The sequence below is a fragment of the Podarcis pityusensis genome (assembly GCF_964106645.2).
Source record: "Podarcis pityusensis genome assembly, chromosome: 2".
NCBI lineage: Eukaryota > Metazoa > Chordata > Lepidosauria > Squamata > Lacertidae > Podarcis > Podarcis pityusensis.
Genome location: NC_138029.1, coordinates 67695668 through 67707716, shown reverse-complemented (window position 1 = coordinate 67707716; position 12049 = coordinate 67695668). Strand labels below are relative to the sequence as shown.

General features: G+C 40.3%; 1 protein-coding gene across 2 annotated transcripts in view; it reads right to left on the bottom strand.

Annotated features, from left to right (window-relative positions):
- The window catches only part of LOC308467519 (uncharacterized protein), a 151440-nt gene that overhangs the window by 79221 nt on the left and 60170 nt on the right, over nt 1-12049 (bottom strand). The window contains exons 1-2 of one of the 2 annotated variants that reach the window (XR_013981185.1): nt 8974-9037; nt 1605-1812 (exon numbers count right to left, since the gene is read on the bottom strand). Coding sequence is in view for 1 of the 2 variants with exons in the window: in XM_080989312.1 (XP_080845438.1) it covers nt 1605-1812 (208 nt within the window). In the remaining variant the exon portion in view is untranslated. Of the gene's footprint in view, nt 1-1604; nt 1813-8973; nt 9038-12049 lie in introns of those variants that run through there. The other variant, XM_080989312.1, reaches the window with a different exon arrangement.

Below are 12049 nucleotides of genomic sequence, written 5' to 3'. Positions count from 1 at the left end.
GTAATTATTAAATGATTGGCACGTGCGCATGCACACACAAGGTATTGGTTCTAAATCCAAGCCTTCAAACTTTCTACACTGCTTAAACTTAAAGAAAACAATTTCTCTGAAAGAAAGGAGTATTTAATGGACTTAGTGAAACTTTTAAAAAATGAACAGAACAGTTTGTGAGTCTGATCAACTGCAGTGTTTTTCCCCTTTTATTTTTTTTATTTAAAAAATCCAAATTTGGTTATGCTGGCAGTTATATTCACAAGTGACAATTACTTTGACATTAATTTGATAGCTCAGCAGCCCAAAAGTGGTATGGAATCTACTAGTAGCTGGCAGTTTTCATTGTGCCACCCTGTCTACATGGTAACTGTCATCTTCCGTTCAGTATAGTAATGCTATCAGCAGACAGTCTTCTAAAAAAGTTATAATTTATTCCAAATGATTGAAGCCCCCATCCCCTTCTTTCAAGACATAGCACCATGAAGCAGTATTGATGACAGGTCGTTTAACACCAGTTCTCGGTGAGATTAAGTAGTTGTCAGACAGATATCATTGGAGACTTACGGATTGCTTTTGGAAATCATTCTGAATTGCTAACTAATGCAGGGACGTGTTCTTAGATGGGTGTTGATTCTTTTGTGTCCCAATTCAGATGCCTGAAACATCCAAGTTGTTTGTGCTCTCCAAAGTTAGCCACAAATGATTTGTATTGGCCACCACAATACAAATATGATTGTCCTGCATGAGCATAATTTACAAAGGCAGAAGACACCCAAAGCTCCTGGTCTTCCATCTTTTATAGAAAATGTGACCTCTTCCCTATATGTAGCTAGAGGGAATGTAATGAAAGAAGTTTGACTATGATTGACTCATTCAGCTAATATATTCATAACCAACCCTTTATCATCCAAGCCCAAAGTGTGGTACATACAGTGGTACCTTGGTTTTTGATCAGAAAGTGTTCCAGGAGTCTGTTCAACTCCTGTTTCTCCTTTGAAAGTCCTCTTCCTCCGTGCCCACCGCTATACCCTGCCCCTCCCTTACACTTTGCGAGACAAAGGCAGCAGCTGTTTCCCAGGCTCTTGACCAGTGGTTCTGCCAGATTAACATACCCATGTATATATATATTTATGCCGGCGAGAAGGAGGGAAAGCGCGACTTTGACTTGGTGCCTAAATTTCCTGCTTCCAAAGCCCAGCTGGATAGCAGGAGTTATAACAGAAAACAGCAGCACAATTAGTTCGGAGTTCTGTAGCTGTCTGCAGCAGACTGCTTGCTCCTATCTCTCTATAGGTGGTCTCCCAGTTCATCAGTTCATAAATAAGTAATTTGAAATGTGTTCCTGGGGGAAATTTCCCTCCTTCTCTCCTGAACAGACTGTACTCATCAGTTTTCCTGTTCTCAAGGTACCCGGTGTTCTCATTTATAATGGCCAGAGGAACTGTGCTGTTCTAATTCCTGCTTCATTACATCTCCTAATGCTTGTTTTCAACAGCTTCACAACTCCACATTTTCTTTATATATTGATAAAAAAAACTCTTTGCATATATTATTTATTGGCACTTTCATGTTAGCTTTACTGCTGATTTAAATGGAATATTTTTACATACCAAGTAAGTCTGTGAAGTTAGGTTTCTGGTCTGAGGGTTAGAAATTTCAATTTCCATGACGGCACCAGTCACTTCGAGAGGAGAACAGAACAACGAGGAAGCAGAATTATTGTTGCTGGACCATTCCCTTCCACTCTCATCTGGCGCCTTCATCTTGGGCTCTGTTGCCTTCCTGGGATGCTTGCCTGCTGGACAACACTGGCCACAACTGGTAAAGGTACGAAGAAGACAGCATCAAAGGAATATATGGCATGTAGGCAAAAATAGCACATTCCCATTCCCACTCCTGTAATAAAGATGCTGAAAACAGTGCACTGGGGCTATAGAGACTCTGGCTTGTTTCATGCCTTTTCAGAAGTGGCTTCAGTAGCTGCTGAAATACCTACCTCTGGTTATCCAGATCAACTGAGTTGTTTTATTACTCATTGTCTGTGTGCGTTTGCACAATGAAGTCCATGTCTGCTGAGCAGCAGTCAAACAAAGCACCTGGATAGCTCAATTGGTTCGAGTATGGTGCTGATAACACCAAGGTTGCAGGTTCGATCCCCATATGGGACAGCTGCATATTCCTGCATTACAGGGGATTGGACTAGATGATCCTCAGGGTCACTTCCAACTCTATGATTCTATGAAAGGGGAAGGTCGAGCACCCTCACTAGGCCACCACTGCTGGGTAATAATCAGGTTGGGGATGGGATCCCAGTTTGGGCCTTGCAGGCACCACATCTGTGGTCTCTAGCCTCTTCCACAGAATCATCATGATGATCTGGACATGTACAGTGAGCACCCATGGAAAAGCCATGACTGTGCTTTAATTTTATGTCACCATAGGGCACAAAATCTGTCCAGCAGTGTGGCAATTTCAGTAGCTTTCAGTAGTCCAAGAGTGGTATAAGCAGGGTATCATTTCTTATAAGGTGTAAATTGTGCTTTTGGGGGCCCCGAAAGTGGCTGTCTAATATGAAACACAAATTCCACAGTCATCAGGAATTCCACAGTCACCAGTGAATACTAGGGCTGCAAGCTTTCATCATATTAATCCGTTATTTCCTCCTAATGCTGAGAAGTTGTGTGTGTTTATTGAATTTTCTCTTAGATTTCCTTCAGTATGTCAAAAAATGGACCTATACTGAAGTTTGGGGCATATGTAAACATAATCAGTCAATTTATCAATCAATTTAAAGGCAGCTGATTAAGCAGCTAATAATTCCTTAATAGAATCACAGTATAATCCTTTTTGTGCCTACTGAGAAGTAAGTCTCCTTGGGTTTTATGGGATTTAATGTCAAGTAAGAGGGTATAGGATTGCAGCCTCAGAGCCCTAGAGATTTTAAGCCTACAATTCTAAACACACATGCTAGGGAATAAGTCCCATTTAACACAGTCGGACTTACTTCTTCTTCTTTTTTTTTATAAAATATTTATTGAAGTTTAGACATTACAAAAAAACAGAAGAGAAACAAGAGAAAAATATAAGCAATAAACAATTACAAAACCTCAAAGACAAAAATAGATACAGTAGTACAAAACATCAACAATACAAAAAAAGAGAAAAGAAAAAAAACCCAAAAAAGAACAAACAAACATACAGAAGAACCACATGTTTTCATATCCTTATCTTTCATTTGCTTATTTCCTCGACTTCCTCACACCTCCTTTTTTGTATTCTAGTTCAATTAAATATTCCAGCAAGTCCTTTCCCTCTTTCACAAATTTAGTTCCATAATTTAACTTAACGCAATTTTAAACTTAAATTTACCTCTTTACCCAATATCAATCTATTCATACTTAATTCTTTATAATATTTCTACTAAAGTCATATAACTTCTTTCCAGCATCTTTCTAACATTCATTAATTTTAGAATATTTCTGTAAATAAGCTTTGAATTTTTTCCAATCTTCTTCCACCGACTCTTCTCCCTGGTCTCGGATTCTACCAGTCATTTCCGCCAATTCCATGTAATCCATCAGCTTCATCTGCCATTCTTCCCTGGTAGGTAGGTCTTGTGTCTTCCAGTGCTTTGCAATGAGTATTCTTGCTGCTGTTGTAGCATACATGAAAAAAACTCTGTCCTTCTTTGGCACCAATTGGCCCACCATGCCCAGGAGAAAGGCCTCTGGTTTCTTTAAGAATGTATATTTAAGAATGTATATTTTCATTTCATTATAGATCATCTCCCAGAATGCCTTAATCTTTGGGCATGTCCACCAGAGGTGAAAGAAAGTACCTTCAGTTTCATTGCATTTCCAACATTTATTATCAGGCAAATGATAAATTTTTGCAAGCTTGACTGGTGTTATGTACCACCTGTAAATCATTTTCATTAAATTCTCTTTTAAGGCATTACATGCCGTAAACTTCATACCAGTGGTCCATAACTGTTCCCAGTCAGCCATCATAATATTATGTCCAACATCCTGTGCCCATTTAATCATAGCAGATTTCACCATTTCATCCTGAGTATTCCATTTCAATAGCAAGTTATACATTCTTGACAAATTCTTAACTTTAGGGTCTAACAATTCTGTTTCCAACTTTGATTTTTCCACTTGAAAACCTAATTTTTTGTCCTGATTATATGCCTCCATTATTTGATAATAATGGAGCCAATCTCGCACTCTGTTTTTTAATTTTTCAAAGCTCTGTAATTTTAATCTGTCACCCTCTTGTTCCAAGATCTCCCAATACTTCGGCCATTTGGCCTCCATATTGAGTTTTTTCTGGGCCTTTGCCTCCATAGGTGACAGCCATCTTGGGGTTTTATTTTCTAACAGATCCTTATATCTTATCCAGACATTAAACAGTGCTTTTCTTACAATATGGTTTTTGAACGCTTTGTGTGCTTTGACCTTATCATACCACAAATATGCATGCCAACCAAATACATTGTTGAAACCTTCCAAATCCAAAACATCCGTATTTTCAAGAAGCATCCATTCTCTCAGCCAGCAAAAAGCGGCTGATTCATAGTAAAGTTTTAAGTCTGGCAGGGCAAATCCACCTCTTTCTTTAGCATCAGTTAAAATCTTAAATTTTATAAGGGGCTTCTTGCCCTGCCAGACAAATCTGGAAATATCTCTCTGCCACTTCTTGAAACAGTCCATTTTGTCCAAAATTTGCAGTGATTGGAACAGAAATAACATTATTGGCAATACATTCATTTTTATCACAGCTATTCGGCCTAGCAACGATAACTTCAAATTTGACCATATTTCTAAATCTTTTTTCACTTCAGTCCAACATTTTTCATAATTATCCTTAAATAAATTCACATTCTTAGCAGTCATATTAACCCCTAAATATTTCACTTTCTTAACCAATGTCAGACCTGTCTCTCTCTGAAACTTCTCTCTCTCAATCACGTTCAGATTTTTCTCCAGGACTTTAGTTTTCATCTTATTCAACTTAAAACCTGCTACCTGGCCAAATTCTTGAATCAGTTCTAGTACTCTTTTCGTACTTGATTCTGGCTCCTGTAAAGTCAGTACTAAGTCATCTGCAAATGCTTTCAGTTTTTACTGTTTAGCTCCCACTTGTATACCTTTAACCAATTGGTCCCTTCTAATCATATTTAACAGAACCTCCAGGACCGAAATAAAAAGCAATGCAGAGATTGGGCAACCCTGTCGTGTTCCTTTCTCAATCTTGAATTCTTCCGTCACTACATTATTCACAATTAATTTGGCCCTTTGTTCTGAATAAATTGCACCTATACCATTTCCAAAACTTTTACCAACCCCCATCCCCGATAAATTCTTCTTCATAAAACTCCAAGAAATATTGTCAAAGGCTTTCTCCGCGTCCACAAAAATCAAAACTGCTTTGGTATTAATCTTCACTTGTAGCTTTTCTAAAATATTAATTATATTCCTCGTATTATCAGACAAATGCCTGCCCGGGAGAAAGCCCGCTTGGTCTTTATGGATTTCTTCTGCTAACACCTTTTTTGGTCTTTTAGCCAAAATATCTGCAAAAATTTTGTAATCCACATTAAGCAGTGATATGGGGCGGTAGTTTTTGAGTTGCGTCTTTTCGGACTCTGATTTTGGTATAAGTGTAATATATGCTTCTTTCCACGACTCAGGTGCCCTTTTCCCTTCCAATATTTCATTACAGACTTCCTTTAATGGTTGTATTAACCATTCTTTCAAAGTTCTGTAGTATCTAGAAGTCAGTCCATCCGGTCCTGGAGATTTACCTAATTGCATATTCTGTATGGCCCCTTCTACTTCCTGATCCGTTATTTTGTAATCAAGCATTAATTTATTTTCTTGAGAAATTTTTTGTAGTCCATTTATTTCCAGGAATTTATCAATGTCCATTTCATTCTGCTTTTCTTGTGTATATAATTGTTTGAAATACCTCTGGAAGCACCTTCTAATTTTTCAATCCAGTTGAAAAACACAGTCGGACTTACTTCTGAGTAGGTCCATGCTATGATTGTGGTGTTAGTCAAATGCCTGATTCTCTTTAAAGCATTGACTGTACCTTTAATTATAGCAACATATTTCAATGATGATGAACAATAATTTCTCTGCCTCTCCTTTTGTTCATTTGAGCTTACCTTCCAATGGGCTTGGTGGATATGTCAGCAACAGTCCTAATGATGATGTCTGTATCCACCTTAAACTGCATAGTACTAAATTAGGGGTAGCCAATGTTGTGTGCACCAAATGGTGTGAAGTATAACTCCCATCATCCCTGACCATTGGCCATGCTGGCTGGAGCTGATGGAAATTGTAATCCAGCGACATCTGGGGGCGCTATGTTGGTTATCTCTGCACTAAGCAGTAGTTAGTAGTTGCATAGGGGGAACCACCTTTTAAACAAGTAAAGAGGATGAAAAATCTGTGGCATATGAAAATCATTTCTAAGTCCCCTGAAAAAATGGGAAATAAACAGTAATAATGATGACTAGCATTGATTATTGTCACTAAACCACCACTAAAAGGCTTAACATGAATATGGGAGTACAGTGGTACCTTGGGTTAAGTACTTAATTTGTTCTGTAGGTCTGTACTTAACCTGAAACTGTTCTTAACCTGAAGCACCACTTTAGCTAATGGGGCCTCCTGCTGCCGCCGCGCCACCGGAACACAATTTCTGTTCTCATCCTGAAGCAAAGTTCTTAGCCTGAGGTACTATTTCTGGGGTAGCGAAGTCTGTAACCTGAAGCGTATGTAACCTGAAGTGTATGTAACCCGAGCTACCACTGTATTTTGCCTTTCCAGATAAATGGAAAAACAAAACACAGTATTCTAACCTCGCATGAAATAAAATAAAACAACAAAATGGGGGGTGGAATGAATCAGGAAGCAGAAACTGACTCAGTGATAAGCATGCCTCTTTAGCAGTACAGGGGTCTGTTGCGTTTTTCACAGAGGTAGGGGAGCAAGATGACTTATTTTCAGGTTGCAGCGATTTTCAGTTGAGATTAATTCAATGTGCGCATGCAGGGATACTGTCAGTGAGTGAGAGCATTGCACAATTGGCTCCTAACAAATCTTTTGGACAACCTGATTCTGAACATGCTTAGAATTGGCAAAAAAAGAGCAGCTCCCCTTTTACACACATAGGCGTGTGTGCGTACACACACACACACACACACACACACACGGCTCTTCTTTCTTATACCCCCAGCTCATTAGTATGCATCTGCTCCCTCATCTCAGTGCCTGCTGTTACCCCCACAGCACATTCTAGGCAAAGCAGGAGAATGGCTGATGGAAGAAGGAATGCGCAAGGGGTTACTTTGCCCCAGGACCCCTTATCTAAAGTCCTCCTCAAAAGAGGAAATGAGTTGATTTGCATTTTCCTACTGAAGCATGCAGAGTGGTGGAGGAAGGTTTCTTGTTACATTATACCATATTCCTGGGTTTGCCCCCAGGCCCTGCTCGCAGGCGCTCCACAGCTCAGAAAACACCTGTATGGCTCCCATTAAAATACACGCTTCAGACAAATCTTTTCAGAGGCTTTCAAAAGACATAGACTAATATTTTTCCTTGCTTGCATGTATTTTCTTTTTTCCTGGTGCCGAAGGCAGAAATTAACCATTTGATTCCCATGTTCTTTCTTGCCCCTCAGAAAATGTTCCTACAAAGACTTCGGCTATAGGCTGAGCCAAAGCAGATAACTTCCTTCTAAGCAAAACATTTGGGAAATGGGCTCCTAGTAGGGCTATTGTAAGGCAAGTCTACATTTTTACTATTTGCCAAAACTGTAACACACAAACACCCGCTCACACACAGGGAATCCTGTATTCTTCTATAATTATATTTTCTTTTCAAAACGTTGCTGGAAAATTATCCCAGTCTAACTTTGCTCCAATTTTTGAAAGGTTTTTTTAATGCTTTAAAAAATACATTAAAGCCAAAACAACTTTAAACACACACTCACACAAAGCCTGAATTTTTAAAAAGTGAAAAATGCACATTTTTGTCAGATTTTATCCTGTCAATGACGGATCTGGCAGTGTTAATTTCAGTTAGTCTATTTGTACAAAATGGTGATATGCTCAATGTGTTGTTACCTGTACCCTATTATATATATAATGAGTGAGAGTGGGAGAGATGCAGTTTGTCTGACCACACCAGGTGGCTGCACAACTCACTTTCTGCAGAAACACTTAATAGGAAACCAATACAGAACTCCCCCAAGCTCATTGTCACCTCACCCATCTCCATCCCAGTGAGCGCAGCCCTGCGGACACCAAGAGGGCCCTGCTGTCACTCTTTCTGACCCCGCCCCTTATGCTGCTGCTGCTGCTGCTGTAGAACAGGAGCATCTTGCCCCTGGCTAGTCTCATATGGTGCTTTCTACCTTCAGCCTAGCATGTGCCCAAATAGGATCCCACCAATGCTCACGAGCTGGTGTTTCTTGTGTTAACGGAAGAAGAACTTTTTTTATTTAAAAAAAAAAGAGCAGATCAACTCTTGCTCTTTCTCTCTGACATACATGCATACATTTCTTTTTTCTTTTTTAATCCCCAGATAGAAACAATCATTCTACCTGTAAAAAGAAAAAAGGAGGGGAAGGGAAGCTACTTTCCTCCTTTCTCCCCTCCTTTCTGAACATATAGCATAACTGTAAAGGCTAATTATGAAATAATGTTTAAACCTTTGGGACTAAGACAGGAAGTTACAAGAATGCGTTAAACTCCCACTGCAGCAATAGAAGAATTTGATTAACTAAAGCAACAGAAGCATTGGTGGAAGTTTTCAATAAAGCAAAGTATTCAGAACCCTTCTCTCTCACTCTCACTCTCCCTCCCTCCCTCAAATAAACCCTTGTTATTGATATGCTACGCACAAGCATTTCTATTATTCAGACCAATTATGCAATAAAATTTAGAATTCAGGGTCTGCGTACCTTTCTTGTCCCTGGTGCTGAAAGCTACTGTGGATGCTCAGGTGGCAGCTGCAGCTGGGAGTGCTTTTGTCCAGCTTAGGCTGGTATGCCAACTGCATCCATTCCTGATGAGGTCAGGCCCATCCACTATGACACATGCCATAATTAGCCATCTGACGGGATTATCACAATACAAGGTACGCTGGCGCTACCTTGAAACTGTGCTGGCTCCAAATGCAATAGTAAATACAGTGGTACCTCGGGTTACATACGCTTCAGGTTACAGACTCCACTAACCCAGAAATAGTACCTCGGGTTAAGAACTTTGCTTCAGGATGAGAACAGAAATCATGCTCCGGTGGCATGGAGGCAGTGGGAAGCCCCATAAGCTAAAGTGGTGCTTCAGGTTAAGAACAGTTTCAGGTTAGGAACAGACCTCCGGAACGAATTAAGTACTTAACCCAAGGTACCACTGTAGTAAATGCATCATATTACACCTGTCCTGAAAGTTTAGATGGGCTTCTGATTTAGCAAACAGAGAACTGGTTTTGTCCCGTGCCTGCTTGAATCTGCTGCACCAGTTTCTGTTCTTAATATAGGGTATTTTTGGAAAGTATTGTATTTTGTAGTGGTTGTTAGCAACCCGGTGTGACTCCTAAGCAGTGCTTTTCTTCTAGAAAAAAATATGTGCCAGTCGCCATTAAGTTGTTACATTAAGTGCCATACTTCTAACCAGTGCTTTTCTTCTAGAAAAAATGTGCTGGTACTGCGTACACTTGGGTACCCCCAGAAAAAAGCACTGCTCTCAGGCACTAGAAAGGTGAGATACAAATTCCTGTATAAATCAAAACTAATGAAAAGCCAGATTTGCCACTGAGTAGACACATAACAGGGTGCATACACCCATAGATAACCCATGCATCTATGTTATACAAATGTTTGTTGCATTCCCAGGTTACAAATGATCTGTACCAGAATGATAGTTTCATGAACTCTGTCAGATTGGGATGAAATGAAGTTTATCCCATCTTTAGTTTGTGGGTTTTTAGCCAGCCAAACTTGTGTAATTGACCGACAGGCATTACAACTGAGATGAACCATGACAAATGTAATTGACGTAAAACAGTACATGATCAGGATTTGCCAAACCATGGCAGGCAGTTATTAGACCCGCTTCAGCCTGCTAGCTCCCTTCTCCTTCCAAAAGTGAGAAAGACCAGTAGCAGTTACACCTGCCTCGTTTCAAGCCAATCTTTATGGAAAGCAGGAATGGTTGGGCTGAAGCTGCAATGGCTGCTGTGACCCCACAAACTGCGGACTCTGGGAACAGTGGACTTCACACAAAATGTAAGTGCTCTCAAATCTCTATAAAATAGAGACTCATTATAAAAGTAAGCTCTGACCCACAAAGTCCAGTTCTCAAATACTCACAGGCAAACCCTCAAACCAGATGAGTTTGGTGTCATCTACCAAATTTAGTGAGTGTACTTACTCCAACCCTCATTTTGTAGTGTCTATATTCTCCAGATATTATGTGGCAGGCACAGAGGGGGTGCCAGGGTTGAGGAGGGCCAGGGCAAGGTCCAAGGTGGCCACTGTGCCACCCTGGGGCCTTCTTGTCTTTCTTTCTTCCTAACTTTTGTACTAGTGTGCTGGGTATGCTGCAAACCAAAGGAGGGCCAAGAGGCATTCTGGGAAAATGAGGATGGTTGGCAGCTACAGCAATTGTTTCCATTTGTATTACGCTGTTCTAGGTAAAGAGAGAACAGTTTTAAAAGGAGGGATGTCTGCAAGGGGTGTCAGCCCCTGTCAACCTGGTATTTGCCTAAGCATACTAGGTGCTGTTGCCAGGCCAGGCCAGCCACATGATAAAATGGCAAGCCTGTGGTAGGAGCATGGAGGGAACATTAGTTGTACTGAAATCCAATACAAAAGTAAACCAGCATCCATGGCCCCTCTTCTCTAAGAGAAAGCAGAGTCAATGGTTGTCTCAGAAACTAGCCCGTCTACTCTAGTGTTTGACATCTTCAAAGATAATCTCTCAGTGGTGGAATCTCTACAATCTTTGAAGATTTCGAATGTTATTCCTGTTAAAGAAAGCACAGATTGACCGGAGGCACACAACAAGACTGACTCAGCTCCTGCAGACTCTGCTCTGTCATGTGTATAACACTGGTATGCGAGATCAATTCATCTGGGATGCTAAGGCAACTTTAGCATGGAAATGGGGTTATCCCCTCCTTTGCATAAAAATCTTCAGCAGGGTAATACACAAGCTACAGTTCAGTTCAGGAGAATTTAATGCAACATGAACCGATGTTAAATAAAGTGGAAAAATAGAGGTTTGGTAAAGTATTTATTTAAATGAAGCACACCCGCTCCATGGCATTACTGCATAAATGTGCAAGCAAACATCAGCAAGGCGGGTTTTTTCCAATTAAGAAATGAATTTTTTTACATGTTGGAAAAAGAAATGCCAGCATGGCGATCCAAAATAGGTAAAGGAACGACTTGTATTAGGTTAATTTACTCATGGTGTACTGAGTATGTGAACCTTTAACTTACACTGGCCGAATGGAAGTCTTACTCTATATATTCTGCTCTATCTAAGCTATCCTATTTATTCCACTTTATGTAAAGGAGATTTATTAAATTAGGATTAGATTTCTTTAAAAAGTAAATTAAGAATTTTTCTTTTGTACATCAGTTGTATGGAAGAAAGGTAACAAGTGGGCTTGCCGGTCAGAAGGCAGTTCAAATCCTCGCGACGGGGTGAGCTCCCATTGCTCTGCCCCAGCTCCTGCCAACATAGCAATTCTAAAGCATGCCAGTGCAAGTAGATAAATAGGTACCATTGCAGTGAGAAGGTAAACGGCATTTCCGTGTGCTCTGGTTTCCGTCACGGTGTTCTTTTGTGCCAGAAGCAGTTTCGTCATGCTGGCCACATGACCCAGAAAGCTGCCTGCAGACAAACACTGGCTCCCTCAGCCTGAAGCAAGATGAGCGCCACAACCCCATAATCACCTTTGACTGAACTTAACCATCCAGGGGTTCTTTACCTTTTTACCCTGTATGGAAGAAAACAGTTCCATAAGAA